The 18,087-nt window shown below is 36.8% G+C and overlaps 1 protein-coding gene across 1 annotated transcript in view; it reads right to left on the bottom strand.

Moving 5' to 3' along the window:
* The window catches only part of LOC129247337 (esterase B1), a 60,713-nt gene extending 50,888 nt beyond the window's left edge, over positions 1 to 9,825 (bottom strand). Inside the window, exon 1 of the mRNA XM_054886445.1 lies at positions 9,768 to 9,825. Coding sequence (XP_054742420.1) covers positions 9,768 to 9,814 — 47 coding nt within the window. The 5' untranslated portion in view covers positions 9,815 to 9,825. The remainder of the gene's footprint in view (positions 1 to 9,767) is intronic.
* Between the last annotated feature and the right edge of the window lie 8,262 nt (positions 9,826 to 18,087).

The raw sequence follows: 18,087 nt of genomic DNA, 5'->3' as shown, positions 1-18,087 counted from the left end.
CCGCCTCAAAATTCAGGTTGATGGATTTCAAAGATTTAATTGGCATAAACAAAACTTACGTCCAAATCGATTATTTTTCTCAAAAAATTGGTGATTTTTGACGTCTTAAAAAAATCTTTATCAGATCATAATCGAAATTTTTCCAATCATTATGACCCTTCGTCACCTACTGTGTCTACTTTGAATTTCAAGTCTGTAAATAATTGAGAAGCTGGTATAAACGCGACTGCGAAACTTTACAGACAAGGCCAAAGGCGACCTATTACCAATTACCACTCTATTCATCCTTCATATCTAATAAAAAATCAGCAAGAACAATATAGGAACACACGTCATCACTTTGAACGCTACTCAGCCCAAACGCTGTCCAAACCTCCAGGCATACGAATGCCGAATGTGGGGGTATTTCGTCATAAGTAAAAGTGTGTTTGTATTCGATGAAAGAGATTGATTGGCCTAGAAAGAGTGTAAAGCTTGTGAAAGGGAAGGCGCTATTAGATGGGTGATAGAGTGATTAAACTTTTAGTTGCGTGTTTATTTATTTGAGATTGATGCGGCGGATGGACTCAGTGCTGCCGCGGAGCAGTCTTTTAAAACTCGGTAGAGTGATTAAGGTCATTGACCCACACCAAATGGGTTTGCACGTAATTACCATTCGGTTGGTCTGAGCTCGCAGTACATTGTGAGAAAAGTGTACTGAGAGTGATAATTTGAAATGAGAGGACATATTTTTTTTAATTGTGGTATTACATCGGTAGAGATTGACAAACTTTCGAGCAAATTTATGCTGCAAAAAGCCACTCATAAAACCTCAATTTGCGGGAAAACATCAAGATGCACAGCACAACTTGAAGCAGAGCTCAACGTATCATCATCGCCGAAACTATCACCATTACGACCAGACAGTTCCCGCAGGCAAAAACTAAACTAGTACACAGACATTTTAGTTCTGACACCTGGGGTTTAATAAAACAAAATCATATTAAATCATCATTGACTAGAATAATATCAATAGTAAAATTATCAGCTTGTCTTCAAATTATTAGTTTTTTTTTAGATAAGAAAGTTTAATATTTCTATGTACGTGCTAATGCTTCGCAAAGATAAGATTATAAGTGTTACTACATATATTTGAAAAAAAAGACTATATCCTCGTTTATCAAATAAAAGCAATAATTATTATTATTATTTACAAGTAGCCTCGCACCACAAGTCAAGTAAGGTGTTAACGTCGCTGTTCAAACCAAAGATTGTTTGAGACTCTGCAAATTTGTATGAGGTCTTCGACAGACCATGTTCTTCAATTCTTATCACAAACTGTAGTCCAATGGTCTCAGATTTGAACTTGCTGACAGTCAATCTAGCCACTGCTGGGTGGTTTTTGCCTTATGGACTAGAGTGGAATCTTGCTGCAAGATCCAAAACTCTCCATTGAAGAGAGTAATCCTCAGCTGCTTCAGCACGCCTTCTAAGACGTCCTCCTGGTATGCTTTTCCTCGCTGTTAGCTCCTTTTTCATAGAAATGAAGAGATGTGACGGCTTTGCGTAGTTTCCCTTTAACGACGACCACGGGGACACCGATGTCCGAGATGGGAACAGCTGGAACCGGTTCCTCCGACCCCTTTCTGGCAAGCTCATCGGCAATTTCATTTCCCACCATATTCCTGTGCCCAGGAACCCAGATAAGGGAAATGTTTCCTGCACGTTCGAGATGTTTGAGTTCCTCCTTACAGGAGTTCACCAGAAGAGAGCTGCAATATGGCGACGACAGGGCCTTGATCGCAGCTTGACTATCGGAAAAAATATTAATGTCTCCCTCCCAGCAGCGATCCCGAAGCATTTTACATGCGTGCAGAATCGCGAAGACCTCTGCTTGAAAAACGCTGCTTGTTTCCGGCAGTTTAAAGGAGACCGAAATGCCGGCTGATTTTGAGTAAACCTCCGCTCCCACTCCGTACCGGAAAGATAGCCCTAGCACAACCCTCAAAGCAGAGTTTGCGGATGGAGAGGTCAGTGCGAATAAAAGAGAAGGAAGGGGAGATGCTATTACTATGTCCTACAGAAAGTTGTGTCCAAATGCCAATCTCCTTCAACCTAATAGCACTCTGAGCAGCAATGGATTTAATCTGTAGATCCGCAGGAGTAAGTGCAGAATAACGTTGAGCGCAGCGCTTTATAACATAAGTAGTTAAAACATAAAATTATTTTATTAAATTCATCTACTTCTAAGTTTATACTCAATTCAAACTTTTTATCCTACGCAACTTAAACCGTAATTTTCGTTTCCGCACAAAGCTTTATGTACTTGTACCTACAATGCACATACAATTGTAATCAATTTAAAATGTTTATTGTCATGAAGATGCTATTCCTTGCTCGTGGTGTATTTCTCTTTACTTATACGTCAATATCTTTAAATTCTCTAAATTGGCCTTAATAATAAAATAGCGACTCAGAAAAATTTAATGGTAATTTCTACTGTATACACAGAAATTTTAGTGTGTCTGCTATGTAAGCAAAAATTTATTAGTGTTGAAGTGTTTTATTACTTTTTTGCATTTTATTACTCGACATCAGCGAATGCCGGTGGGTGGCTGTTGAGAGATATACTTAATGTATTCTAATTTACAAGCACAATATGATTGAAATGGTGTGAAGGAATAATTTTTAGTTTTACCATAAATGAAAATGTTTATAAAACTTAGGTTTATGTGAAATTAAGAAAAATATATGTTTATCAATTTGGAAGGCAGAACAATTCTCGGATTTCAATAGTTTACCATTTAAGTGGAAAAGTGTAAAAATGCGGGCGAAACTGAATTATACCGCACAGGTGTATTTTTAGTTAAATGGCACAGTATTCATATCCATGCCCTATAAAGATTATAAACGAGTCATATGTGGTTCAAAAGTACAAAATTTACAGTAATTTGCAATACAACAAAAAATTTGTTACTTTTTATTTGCTTTAGGTGAATTGCATTTTTACCAGACGCGAAGCAAATGCGGCCGGTGTTCGTAACCCTTATCGGAATCATATAAATTACATGCAATTTTCCACTCACATCAACGGTGAGTAATTTCTCCTTATTAGTTACTGAAATTCTAGTTCTATTGGAAAAATAAGTGATAAAAGTAAATATATTTTGGGCAAATATTTGTTACATACTTAGCCTTCTTTTTCCATATAAAATCTTTCGTGATTTTTAATTTTTCACGATTGAACGATTTCATGTCAAGTGATCCAAGTACAGGGCCCGCCATCTATCGTTACGGATTTGAACTAGATATTATTTGAAGAATGGTAACACTTAGCTGTCATCTGATTTGACAGAAAATTAGTTTTATTCTTCCGCTGAACGAAAATGGTTGTGTATATGCTCAAAGAACGCTGGGAAATATTGCGACATTACTTTGAAAATCATGGTAATGTTGCAGAATGTGTACGAAAATTACGTACGGCAATGGGAAGAAGAAAAGCACCGAATGAAGCGTATGTGCGTTACTTTGCGAAAAAAGTAAGAGAAACTGAGTTGGATTATTATCTTTGGGGTCCCGTCAAAGACCAGTGTTATGCCAACAAACCAGCAACAATTGATGCACTGAAGACCAACATACGCGATGTCATAGCCGCATACACTCGAAAATGTGTAGAAAAATTGGACCGATCGTATGGGATGGTGCATGGCTAGCCGAGGCAGCCATATGAATAAAGTTGTGTTCCATCATTAACCGGAAGGATTAGACTTCAAAATAAAAAAAAACAGTTTGGAAAAATATTGAGTAGTTTCTTTTTTATAGCATTTTTAATTCCATAAAGTTATATGGCGGACCCTGTATTATAGTTTGGAGAGTGGGGTTAAATTGTTTTGAAAATTGTTTTATTTGCAAAAAATGTTGAAAAACAATTTATAATTTTGAGATTTATTTTTAAGGAGAAAGATATTCGGTAGCTTTGCAAAAATTAAAAAATTCTTTTCTTTTTTTAATTTTTTAAGATGAAATCTGCTTTTTATAGATTTTTGTTTTTTTTTGTTTGACAAAATGAAGCTTTGTAATTTTGTAAATACATTTTCTGATATGTAACATTGAGTATAATAAGGTGTAAACTAACAAAATTTTGAAAAAAATTTATAATTTTCTGATTTATTCAATATTGAAGATTTCGGTATAGGGTTTTTTCAAGCGAAAGATATTCGATATCTTTTAAAAAAACTTAAATTTTTGTTTTTGAATTTTCTAAGGTAAAATATACTTTCTAAACGATGTTTTTTGAAAGAAATTAAAATTTTGTTTTCCAAAATTTTCTCGAAAATTTTCTTTGTAATTTTTAAAAGTATTTTATAAAATTTTTTATGCAATATTTTTTTCGTAATTTTTGTTTTCAGTTTTTAAGATAAAATATACTTTTAAAAATAAATATAATATATTTGTTTTGGAAATTTTTAAATGTATTTTATGAAAAATTTCAAATTAAAAATTTGTTTTTTAATTTTTTAAACACATTTTACATTTTTACTTAAAATTTTTTTTGGAAAAAAATTAATGTTTGTTTTTCAAAATTTTTTGGAAAGCTTTTTTCGCAATTTTTTATTAATTGTTTTAAAAATTCTTTTATTCTCAAGCCTGTAGAGTAAACTAAAAAATTAAAACTAAACTTATAATTTTGAGATTTATTCAATATTAAAAATTTCGATATGGGGTTTCTAAAGCGAAAGATATTCGATATCTTTTCCAAATTTTAAAAGTTTTGTTTTTTAATTTTTTACGATAAAATATACTATTTAAACAAATTTTTTTTTTGGATATTTAAATTTAGCTTTTCAAAATTTTTTGGAACAATTTTTTCTAATTTTTTAAATGTATTTTATGAAATTTTTTATACATTTTTTTTTAATTGGTTTACATACAGGCTTGTCTATAATAAGGAGTAAACTAAATAACAAATGAAAAAAATTTATAATTTTGAGATTTATTCAATACTGAAAATTTCGGTATACAGTTTTTAAAGCAAAGGATGTTAGATATCTTTTCAAAATTTTAGAATTTTGATTTTACTTTTTAAGTACTTAAGATAAAATATACTTTTTAAACAAAATAAAAAATTTAAAATTTTTTTTTGTAAAATTTTAAATTATTTTATGAAAAATTTCAAAACTCAAAAAAAAAATTTAACTTTTTTATTTTTTTAAGATAAAACTTACTTTTTAAATACATTTTTTGGAAAAAAAATGAAATTTTGTTCTTCAAAATTTTTAGGAAAATATTTTTTTACAATTTTTTTGTAATGTTTTATAATTTTTTTTTTAATTCTTTTATGTGCAGACTTGAGTATAGTAAGGAGTAAACCAAAACTAAAAATAAAACGAAATTTATAATTTTGAGATTTATTTGATATTAAAACTTTATAATTTTGAGTTTTATTCAATATTCAAAATTTCGGTATGGAGTTTTTAAAGCGAAAGATATTCGATATCTTTTCAAAATTTTAGAAGTTTTTGTTTTTTAATCTTTTATGATAAAATATTCTTTTTAAGCAAATTTGTTTTTTGTAAAACATTAAAATTTAGCATTTTAAAATATTTTGGAAAACATTTTTTTGTAATTTTTGAAATGTATTTTATGAAAATTTTTATTACATATTTTTAAAACTTCTTTTATTTTCAGGCTTATCAGGAGTAATTAAACTAAAAACCTGAATAAAATTTATAAGCTTGAGATTTTTTCAATATTGAAATTTTCGGGATGGAGTTTTTTAAAGCGAAAGATATTCGATATCTTTTAAAAATTTAAAATTTTGTTGTTTTTTTTTTGTTTTATATGATTTAAAATGTATATAAACAAATTAAAAAATAATGAAATTTAGTTCTTCAAAATTTGTTGGAACATTTTTTTTGTAATTTTTTAAATGCATTTTATGAAATGTTTAAAATGTTTTCCTTACCCTTCCTTTTATCTTTCTCGAATGTTTGTGGTAATTTCGGTATTAGTCCGTTCGATTTGTAACATTTTTAAACCGAAAACCGACCTCTTGGTTAAGAAATTGTGTAGCACAAGTATTTTGGTTTTTATTAAATTGAATAACTAACACAAATTTATGTTCATAATTTTTTCATTTTGTACATACTAGAGCATTAATTTCTAAAGCATAAAGGGTCTTAAGTGACTACCCTCTCTTTTCTTATCTGATATCTGTAAAACTTATTGCAAATCACAAGTTTGATAGACGCGAATAGTCATTTGCAAAAGGCTATCAAAGGCGATCAAAGGAATATGAATACAAATATGAATACACAATAGAGATATCAACTAGGCTGATTTAATCAAACTTTTGTAGTCTCAGAAATAAACAGGCACAGACACAGTCAATTAGATTTCTTCAAATAGAGGGCTTCGCTTATGCGAGCGAACTGTCGCGCCAACAAATTAAGAACAAAAAATAAATAAAAAAAAAAATGCAGCTCTTAAATCCAGGCTAAGAGTCCTGGCTTTTTCTTCCATATTAAAAAATATGAGCATCTACTTTGAATAGAAGAAAAGACGCGATACCTCGCGAAAAAAATGATCAATGGCGCTGATGTATTTTCTATTAATTTGAAACTTGGAAGTGGTAAATGAAAATCAAACATCTCTAAGTTGATCAAAAAATATCATTTTTTAAGTTTAGTATAATTTTTCTCTATGTTTCTCGGTAAACTGAAAAGATCAGGTGTGCAGGTTGTTTTCAATACTAATATTTCCTTAAATTTTTTAGGATAAAATAAATATTAAAAAAAAAGAATTTTTAATTAAATAAATACTTTCTACTGCATTTTTTTTGTCCTAACTTGTTCTTAGTCATTATTGAGAAACGTCCTCCCACAGATTTTATTTTTATTTTATTTGTATAACTAAGACAAACCTTTAACCCGATGTTGAAGAGTATCGTACGAGCTGCAGAACCTAATCGCTCAGGCACAATATTTTATAAGAGCGTAGATTTGTTGGCGTATGCTGATGATATTGACATCATCGGCCTTAACAACCGCGCTGTTAGTTCTGCCTTCTCCAAACTGGATAAAGAGGCAAAGCGAATGGGTCTGGTGGTGAACGAGGACAAAACAAAGTATCTCCTGTCTTCAAACAAACAGTCGGCGCACTCGCGTATCGGCACCCACGTCAATGTTGACAGTTAAGATTTCGAGGTTGTAAAGGACTTCGTTTATTTAGGAACCAGCATTAACACCGATAAAAATGTCAGCCTTGAAATCCAACGTAGAATCCCTCTTGCCAACAAGTGCTACTTTGGACTAAGTAGGCAACTGAGCAGTAAAGTCCTCTCTCGACGAACAAAACTCCCACTCTACAAGGCTCCCATCATGCCCGTCCTAACATACGGCGCAGAAGCTTGGACGATGACAACATCCGATGAAGCGACGCTTGGAATGTTTGAGAAAAAGATTCTGCGTAAGATTTTTGGACCTTTGCACGTTGGCAACGACGAATATCGCAGGAAACTGAACGATGAGCTGTTTGAGCTTCAGGATGACATAGACATAGCGCAGCGAATAAAGATACAGCAGCTACGTTGGCTGGGTCATGTCGTCCGAATGGATATAAACCCTCCGGCTTAAAAGTATTCGATGCGGTACCAGCTGGTGGTAGCAGAGGAAGTGGAAGGCCTCCTCTGCGTTGGAAAAATCAGATGGAGAAGGACTTGGCTTCACTTGGTGTGCCCAATTGGCGCCGGTTAGCACGAGAAAGAAACGACTGGCGCGCTTTGTTAAACTTTGCCAAAAGCGGTTATCGCGCCAATTAAGAAGAAGTACTGAGACTAAGTTTCTTTTACAGCTAAGATACTTAAAAACAAAAATTTTGTTTTTTAATATAATTTTTTTAATTAACTTTTTGTTCAAAATTTTTGTAAAAAAAAATGTTTCTGTACTTATGGAAAAAAGATCCTCCCTCAGTTTTTTCTTTTTTTTTCATTAAAAAGTTTAGACAATTAAGGTAGTCACAATGGGTCCGTTGCGACCGTTGGTGTTAATGTCGTGTCGGCCTTTTGATAGTTGTTAAATATATTATAAAATTAATTCTTATTGAAGGGAAAGAGAGTTAAAAAAATGTATGGCAGTCTTAGTCGATGTGTGCGATCATAACTTCGAGATCGGGGTGCACATTAATTTTTTAGAACAATTTGGTTAGCCCTAGAGTTTTCTCTACTCTTTCAAGCCTGTTTTGAAAAGATAAGGGTGCATTTGCATTGACTCAATTAATTTATATTCAATTTATTTTCTGCATCTAATAAAAAAAAAACAATAAACAACATCAATGCAAATTTGCGTGATACAAAATGTTGTGATTTTTGTCGCACTTGTCGTACGGCAAAAGTAAAAAGTTGTTAGCTTTTGTGCAATCCGGCATAGGGTACGGTACGTAACCCTATGATCAGAAAGTACCCGGAATGTTTAAATAAAACCAAACAGGCAAACCAAATTTCAGGCAAATTTATTTCATCTCCTTCAAAATATGACCCGTCTGAAGCAACACACATGGGCCAACGTTTAACCCAAGAAGGAATGACCTTCAGCTGCTTCGTCGCACTCTCTTTGATCTCCTCTATCAACTGAAATCTCCTTCCACGAAGTGGTAACCTCAACTTAGGAAACAAAAAGAAGTCACACGGGGCCATATGAGATGAATACGGTGCTTGCACTATGCTATTTACTTGGTGTTTGGTCAAATAATCCAGCACAATTTGGGTTCGGTGCGGTGGCGCGTTATTTTCATGCAAAATCTAAGAATTGTTTGCCCACATTTCCGGCCGTTTGCTACGTACAGCATCTCTCAAATGATGCGATGGCGCTAAAAAGTGACAGATCTGTGCCTTACAGTCCTGCCAACATAAGAAAAAATATGAATCGGTTCCCACGTGCGCGGTTCGTTTAAATTAAACATTCCCCGTACTTTTTAGCCGGAGGGTATGTGGCTGTTTCGACTCAAATACACATAATCTGTTTTGCTATCAGTCAAATTCATTGCCGCAACGTATACAACGCACCCCTTTGTGATGGGCCTATACGCTCAGTAATCTGTGAAAGTTATTAGCTATTAAAGAAGAAAAAAAGAAACAAATTTAAGAGGGCTGCTTATCACAAAAACAAAAAACCAAATATTTTCCAAAAATGGTGAACAAAAAATTTATTGTTTATACAATATTTAGTAAATGAATTTCCAGCATTAAATAAATCTCAACATTAATAATTTTTTAGAATTTTCTCAGTTCTCACTTTACTCAAGCATACAAATAAACAAACTCTTAGAAAAATCGGCGACAATGTCAAAATTCCTGGATCACTTGGCATGACGCTGTCTTCGAAAGTAACTTACGAATGAGCTGAGGGTTTTTTCTGATTGTAATAATTATTAGCCGGGTTGCGAAAAACCCGTAAATCGATGCGTGAATTGAAATTGTAAACTGAAAAATAAGAACAAAGCCAAAACAAGTGCCACGTTGAATAAGAAATGTGTCGTGACAACGTGAAAATAGGGTAATTTGAAATAGTAATTGTGAGAGCGAACAAGTAATTGGCGGGGCACGTGGGAGCATATCTCATGTTTCACTCTGCTGTGTAGCTAAACTAGGGTTGAACATACATTTTTACAGAGCTAAAATTAGTTATAAAATATATGCCAACTTGAGATAGAATTCTAAAGCTGGCTTTAAGAGCCAATAGCCAATATTAGTGACTGCAAATTAGTTAGATATTTTTTTTAAGTAGACTCACCTCAGTGCTATGCGCATCTGGTCGCCAAATGGAATATCAAACGACATATTTTTTTTTGTTGTTTAATTTGTTTTTCTTACAAGAAGTTTATTACACTTTGCTGATACGAAGTTGTTTTCGTCGGAAGTTAAATCAAATGAACAAACCAAAAATTAATCAAAAATAAAACACAAATCTTCTATCAGCAATTGTTTGAGTTGTTTTTTTTATGTTTAAATCAATAAAGGAAACAGATTTGGATGCCGCACTGGTTAGCTGCAATTTGAAAAAAATTTCATATATTTTTGTAATTTTTTTTTATTTTTTATATATTTTTGCAAAATATTTTTGTTCTTAGTTTTTAAATATTTTTGTATAAAAAAAAAATGTTATTATTTCTAGTTCTTATATATTTTTATTTTCAGTTTTTATATATTTATGTAAGCTATTTTTATTCTTAGTTTTTATATATTTTTGTAAAATGTGGTTTTTTTATTATTTATTATTTTTATATTTATTATTATTCATAAAATATTTAAATCTCTTCTTTCGTTTTCAGGAAGTCTTGTTTCCGCCGCCAGCACTTTACTTCAAGCTCAGTTGAATTTAACTTAATTTTTTACACCTCAACTAATTTCAATTTATTGCACACTTGTGACGCGGTTGTCCTTTAAAATCGACCGCAGGATCTAAGTGTGTGTTGCCGCATGTATGCGTGAATGTACATACATATATGTATATGGTATGTCTGCGCTTGTATATGTTAGCGTTTTAGCGCGCAAATTTACAGTACTCGAACTTGTTGCTGTCTGTTGCTTTTGGGCGTTTTCTTAATTTTATTTTGTGTGCTACCGCAATTGCCCAGGAGGCTTATTTATCATTGAGTTTTCCAATAACAAAATTCTTCAAGCTTTTTTCACTAAATCTACTTATTTTCTACTTGATTCACTTTTGCCGGTCGCAAGCCGTCATCTGTCGTATTGCCTATCCGTTTTGCACAAGGGTTGTTCGCCAACTGAGAATTGCACAGCGTGAGCAAGGCGGCATAGGCTAACGCCACAACACCACAGTCCAAGCAAGCCACTAACTGTGTGCGAGCACATATACACATATATGCGTATGTATGGATGTATAAAAAAAAATGTTGATATGATTTCACGAACAACCAACCGAACGACAGACGCATACACATCCACAGTCAACAACGCCAATACAATTACTCTCGCCACAACCGCTCGATTTTTTTCTTCACCGCTGCCTATAAAAGAATTATGGGAGTGGGAACGCCGCTGCTGTTGCGCAGGAATGCCATAAAGACGCCAACAACAGTGATTGTACGAGTGGCTTGCAAGCGTGATTGAAGCGTCGCTGCTACAAGTCACCGATTGCTGGCGTTGACGTTGCGTTGCGTTGCTGTTTCTACTCACATGAATTAACGCAACTACTCGAGTGCGTGTGTGCGTGTGGATGAATGCGTGTATAATATATATTCATATGAATACATATTTACACACGAATTTGGTAGTCTTAAAAATGTTTATGTATTTATATGGATGTACGCTTATGTCAGCCATAGCGGCGCGCGGCCGGCATCCTTCCGTTTTAATTACCCCTTAACTACTCATTAACACTTGCGGCAATCAATCCATCAACCAACTTCAAAGAATTTTTTTCACATTTCGGGCTTATGGTGCCTATGAATAAAATACGCCACAGAAAATGTATTTTTTTTTTTAAACAAAATTTTAGGATTTTATTTTTGCTAACCACACAATGTAACATTGAACTTGAAATCGATATATGATGGGGGTAGCACAAATTTTATGTATTTTATGTGTTGCTTTTGTTTATTTATGAGTCGCATAAAACTACATTCTCCTACATTTGCATCTAATGATTGTGCATACATACATATTTTTTCGTTTTCAATTTACACAACTAAAGAAATTCTATGTTTATTACTCTTTTCCAGTGTACATAACTGATCAAATTTTTTTACTATAAAAACGAACACACATCAATTTTTTGTTTTACTAGCAATTCGCTTCTCAGTGCTGAGCACTTGACCTCCCACCACCTCAAAGTGGCAGTGCCTTATATAGTACATATGCATGTACAGTATCTGTCCAATGAATTAAGAGCGATAAGAGCACAATTTTTTATGGGAATTTTTTTATGGGAAGTACGGCGCTTCCAAAACATCGGTTCTCGAAACCGTTGAAAAATTTATGTTGAAAACTTGATCTTTTCGGCTTGCTGAAAAAATCCAAAAAACAAAAATACAAAAAATTAAACAAAAGATATCGATATCGAATTATTTTAAATTTTCTTTTTTATGTAACGTACTTGTATACACCACACGAAAAATATATGAGACCTGATTGATACCTACTAAAAAAATATTAGAAATATGTCAGAATATCATTTCGTTGATTTTACGTTTAAAACGATAGGTTAGGTTAGGTTAGGTGAAGTGGCTGTCCTACGACGCACCTAGGCCAGTTAGAGGCCCCTTGTGATACCACCGGAACTGTCCTATCCTACTCAACTTGGTCCTCTCTAAACCATTGTGTGGCCTTTAAAAAGCTAGCTATACTAGATAGTTTGAGATTTGCAACCTCTGCAATGCTGTCCAGAAAAGGGAAACCGAGCAATCTCCACCGCCTACTACACAGAGCCATGCACCCGCATAGTAGGTGTTCGATTGACTCTACCTCCTCTATATCCTGACAGCTTCTACAGTAGTCATTAGATGGTGCCCCTAATCTACTGGCATGTCTTCCTATTAGACAGTGCCCAGATAGGACACCTACTACAATCCTTAGATCCCTCCTGCCTAACTTAAGTAGACTCTTAGTGCGACCCATGTTCCATTCGGGCCACGCTAGCCTACTTATAGCGCAGGTGTTTAACTGCCTCCAGTTGGAGTTAGCAGCACTGATGGTGTATCTGTCTATCAAAAGTTTACATGTTGCCAAGGGCATAGGTATGTCAAGCCTGTCCTGACTAATTTGGAGCGAGGAGCCTAATCTGGCTAACTCATCTGCCTTACAGTTACCTGTAATGTTACTGTGTCCCGGCACCCAGAGTAGATTAATAGAAAAGTACTGTGCAAGTGTTGTTAATAATTTGTAACACTCCTTTACTGTCTTAGACGAGTGTTTGCTTGATAGAAGCGATTTCAGAGCTGCCTGACTATCGGAATAAATGAAGATATCTCTAACAGTGACTACACTTTTATTTAGCATTAAAAGGCTTTCTGAGATTGCCAGGATTTCGGCCTGGAATACGCTACAATGATCAGGCAAGCGAAAGGATAAATTGGCGAAAATAGTTTCCGAATAAACACCACCTCCCACTTGATCATTGAGTTTTGAGCCGTCCGTATATATACTAACCCCGCTTTCGTTGTTTGTTAACCCATTCACCCAGTCGTCTCTGGATGGAAAATGGACTGTATAAGGCCTGTCTAGGTATGTATTCACCGAGTCACAAAAGTCGGTGGTATTAGGAATACCTGGGAACATCCCAAGTATGCGCGAGTGTCCCCAATTGTTTGTCTTGAGCATCGATGATTCCCTCAATCTTAGGGCCGCTTTGGCGGCCAGTTGTGTACAATATAGGCCAATTGGTAGTAGATGCAACATAACGCTTAGAGCCGAAGTTGGCGTTGTTTTGAGCGCCCCAGTAATACTGAGGCTTGCCGCCCTCTGAATACTATCTAGTTGCTTAATGGAAGTTTTCTTATCCAGGGATGGCCACCAGACCAGGACTCCGTAGGTCATAATTGGTCTGACAATGGCCGTATATAGCCAGTGAACTATTTTGGGGGCTAATCCCCATTTTAAGCCTACAGTTCTCTTACAGGAATAAAGCGCCGTAGCAGCCTTCTTTATTCTTTCCTGAACATTCAGCTTCCATGAAAGTTTCCTGTCAAGGGTTAAACCTAAGTACCTGGCCTTTTCACCGACCAGCAAAAGAGTTCCGTTGAGTGTCAGAGGCCGACAGTCGGGAATTTTATATTTCCTTGTAAACAACACTAGTTCTGTTTTGGCCGCATTCAGGCTCAAACCACATGTTTTGGCCCAAGTATCCACATATTTTAAGGTTCTTTGCATTAGACTGCAGAGGGTGTCTGGAAACTTCCCTCTTATTAATATAGCAACATCGTCCGCGTAGGCCACAACCTTAATTCTCCTCTCCTCCAGATCCAACAACAACTTGTTCATTGCTAGATTCCACAGAAGAGGAGAAAGTACCCCGCCTTGAGGAGTACCTCTACAGACAGATCTGCGCATCACCGAAGAGCCCAACGTCGAATTCACGAACCTGCTTGTAAGCAACTGCTCAATTAAATTCACAAAGGTTCCGGAAATGCGCAGGTCTGACAGCGTGTTCGTTATGACCCTAGGCAGGATATTGTTAAAAGCTCCTTCGATATCTAAAAAGGCTGCCAGTGAATAATCTTTAACTTCAAATGAGCTTTCAATTGATGTGACCAGTGAGTTTAGGGCCGTCTCTGTAGATTTTCCTTTACAGTAGGCATGCTGGGATTGGGACATACGTGATTGGGGTATGCTGTTCCTGATGACCGAGTCAATCAGCTTTTCTAATGTTTTCAGTAGAAAAGATGATAGACTAATCGGTCTGAAGTCCTTAGGTTTGGTATGCGAGCTTCTACCTGCCTTCGGGATAAAGATGACCTTAACCTCCCTCCATGCCGAGGGAATGTGATTTAACTGAAGAGTACTTTTGAAAATGGTAACTAACCACCTTGTGATATGAGCCAGAGGCTGCTGAAGTTGTGCCGGTATTATCCCATCAGGGCCTGGCGATTTATACGGCTTAAAATTTCCTATAGCCCAAGTAATATTAGTTTCATTGATTATGTCTGAGATATCTGAGCTGATCTCAAATTCTGATACTCTGGGGTTGCAAGTTCGGGTAGGACCCGAGTTATAGACTTCAGAGCTCCCCGGAAAGTGGGTATCTAGTAGTAAACTTAGCGACTCCTTGGTAGAAGTCGTCCAGCCGTTGTCTGGCTTCTGTAAAAAGCCAATAGATGTCGTTGATCTGGCCAAGACCTTTCTTAAGCGAGAAGCTTCCGCTGTAGTTTCTATATCCTCACAGAACGACCTCCATGAAGATCTTTTTGCTTTCCTCAGCTCTTTTTTATAGACTTTGAGTTGCTCATAATAGAAGTCCCAATCGTCTTCCGACTTAGAGTATTTCGCCTTATTAAATAGTGTTCTACATACAGTCTTATGAAGGCTAAGTTCTGAGGACCACCATGGGGGTTTTGTCTTCCCCTTGTGCCTGACAAGAGGGCAAGACTTATTTAGCGCTTTACAACATGTTCCGGCAAACAAATTGACTAGCTTATCTAATTCTTCCTCGTTTTCTGGATAATAAGGGGGAATTTCAGGAAGATTACTCTCCAACTCGTAATTATACAGCTGCCAGTTGGTCCTCCTGTAGTTCCTAAAACTAGTTGGTTGAGGGATTTCTTCTTCTAATATTAATTCAATGTAGCGATGGTCTGAGAAGGAGTGCTTCTCTAATACTCGCCATTGAACCACCTTATCTATTAAACAATCTGAGACTAGGGTGATGTCAAGAACTTCCTGACGATTCCTGATTATAAAAGTAGGATCGTTCCCACGATTACATAACAGCAATTTAGTACATAAAATGTAATTGAAAAGTAACTCACCACGTTCGTTGATATCCGAGCTTCCCCATACTGTGTGGTGTGCATTCACGTCACCACCCAGTATTACTCTGCTTTTGGAGGCTTCGCTGTCCGATATCAAATCCACTAACAGTTGTGGTGGTACGGGCTCTTCGTGGGCCAAGTACATCGATGCCATACGAAATTCGATGTCACCTGCTTCCCAGCTTACCGTCGTGAAGTCTTCATTGCTATATTTTGGGATTAAGAAAACGTTAAGTTTAGATTTAGCTAATACGCATGTCCTACTTTTACCTGTACAGCTGGCAGCGTAAAGCTTATAGTGCGGAGCCCTCAATCCGCATATGCGCCCTTGTCTCACCCATGGCTCCTGAATGAGGACAATATCAGGATCTTCCGCCGCCATTAGTTCAACAAGGGCTGCTGTAGCTGCTTTACTGTGGTGCAGATTTATTTGAAGGAGCCTCATTGGTTACATCTGCGTCTACCTCACCCAAGAGCTCTTTCTCCGACAATAGGTTGGCAAAGTCTTCTGTCAAGTCCGCCCCAGAAGAAGCGTGTCCAATACTGTCGACATCGCCTATAGATTCCTTTTCGTGAACGTCCATCTCGCTAGACGAATCTTCATCGTCAGCAAGCTGGCCTAACGTGTCGCTTCTGTATGTCCTTATTCTAATCTTACCGAAGCCATAATTGACTTCGCCATCGCTCTTCGCCAATGGCTCTAGTGAGTCCTCAGTCAGCAGTAACATGACTTGCATAGTGGCTCTTTTCGACTCCACCTCGGTGGTTGACTTCTCCTCAAAAGACTTGACAAATTTCCATTTGTCAGCTGGAAGGTTAGGATTGCATGCCCTTAACAGCTGCATGATATCCTCAGGCTCTGATGGAGTAGTTGGTAACCAAACTCTTGCTCTTGGACGAGACGGAATATCCTTCTTCTCGACCACCGCCAGCTTGGCACCGGGATATACTTCGCCAACTTTGGAGATGGCAATCTTGTAAAGCTGCACCGACCTTTCGTCGTCGCAAGCAACTATCTTTATTTGACCCTGATACCACCCTGCATCTGTACAGGAAGGAGGAGGCCCAGGGTTGCTGGTCATAACCTCCATCGCTACTTTCGTCAGCGCAGCATTCACCCATTTCCACTGGTTCTTGGGGATTTTTCCTTCAGGGTCGTTTTCGTCTACAACGCCTATTATGATGCGGTTTTTTGCAACCTCCGCAAAAGACTTGTGTGGCGTGACATTGTGCAACCTTATTTTCTTTGCCTGCGAGCTGTCCCCCTCGGCTGACCTCTGACGCTTAGATATGTCCGGATGCACCGGACGCTCAATTTGGAAATTGGGTAGTACCGCCTTCGCCCAATCGATCGCCTCTTGCAACTCCTTAGTGAGTTCTTCCCCAGCTGGTGGCGTTGAGTGTACCCTAGTGAGTAACCTGGCCGCATTGCGCCTTTCCTGGTACCCAGCTTTTGACGGGTCGGAAATTTTTATTGTTGGCCATTTCTGGACCTGAGAACTGCTTTTAGCGCTGACTGAGGTCGCAGTCACCTCAGCTTGACGACCAACTTTCGGCTGTCGCAACAATTGTTTGTTTGGCTGGACCAAATTACCAGCCGTAGATTTGTTAGCCACCGAGTTTTGACTAGGCTTGGCCTCAGTCGCAACTGGGGCTGAAGAGAGGCTCGTCAAGGACGCTGCCCTTTTTGCAGAGCTGGAAGCTCCTTCCGGTCCTTTAGCGGAGGAACCGGTCTCCATAAGATTTTTATTTTTAAAATTGCCAATATTCATTTTGGACCCACGAGTGTTGGAGAAGGAGAAGTCCGCCTACGCATAGCTCCAGGTACGTAGGTAAGGCTAGCTATTACGGAGGGCGCCAGGTATCCGTAAGCTCCGTTTACGACTGAGTTATTTTTGAAAAGGGCCCCCAGCCTGACAGATCCTCGGCACGGGTCGCATTACACCTTGATCCAGCCCTTTACCCCCGACCATGCTAAAGATACTCCGAATGATGTTGTACTATTGAGGAGTAGCGAACACCAAACTTTGTATAATTAGCTTAGCTAGGTACCTCCTATTTCAGGACTACTGTGGTACCTATTACCAGCCGGCACCCTCTGGGCGGGTTCAGTGGAGGATTTTTGCCAGCCTTTTAAAACGATATCTCCTAACGGAAACTATTCCGCATTTATTGTTGGCATTTAAGTAACGTGCAAATTCTTCTTCTGCGAAACGAAATAATTATAAAACCGAAAGCCTTTACTTTTAGTTGTTGATCGCTTTTTCTTGTTTTCATATTTATGTGGTTTAGAAGAAAAAGCTTTATGTGAATTCGATGAGGGCGCATGGAGAGAGGCCTTTAATGCACTTCAAAATCAAGAAAGCAAAACTGGCAAAAAAGTACGGATGTATCAAGAGAAGTTGTAGAAAACTAAAGCTAAACGCTAAAGATAATTGGGAAACCAATCGTCTAGCTATAAATAAATCGAATAGAACCGCTGAAATTAAACAAACTGCTGAATTAAACACACGACACATTCAGGCTAGATTGACATTTGCAGAATAGTAACAATTTTGAGAAGATGAATGGGAAAGAGTAACTTTTTCCGATAAAAAAAAAATTCAACCTGGATGGATCCGATGG

Source organism: Anastrepha obliqua, chromosome 1, assembly GCF_027943255.1.
Source record: "Anastrepha obliqua isolate idAnaObli1 chromosome 1, idAnaObli1_1.0, whole genome shotgun sequence".
In the NCBI taxonomy this organism is placed as follows: domain Eukaryota; kingdom Metazoa; phylum Arthropoda; class Insecta; order Diptera; family Tephritidae; genus Anastrepha; species Anastrepha obliqua.
This window is presented reverse-complemented; position numbering and strand designations above follow the sequence as displayed.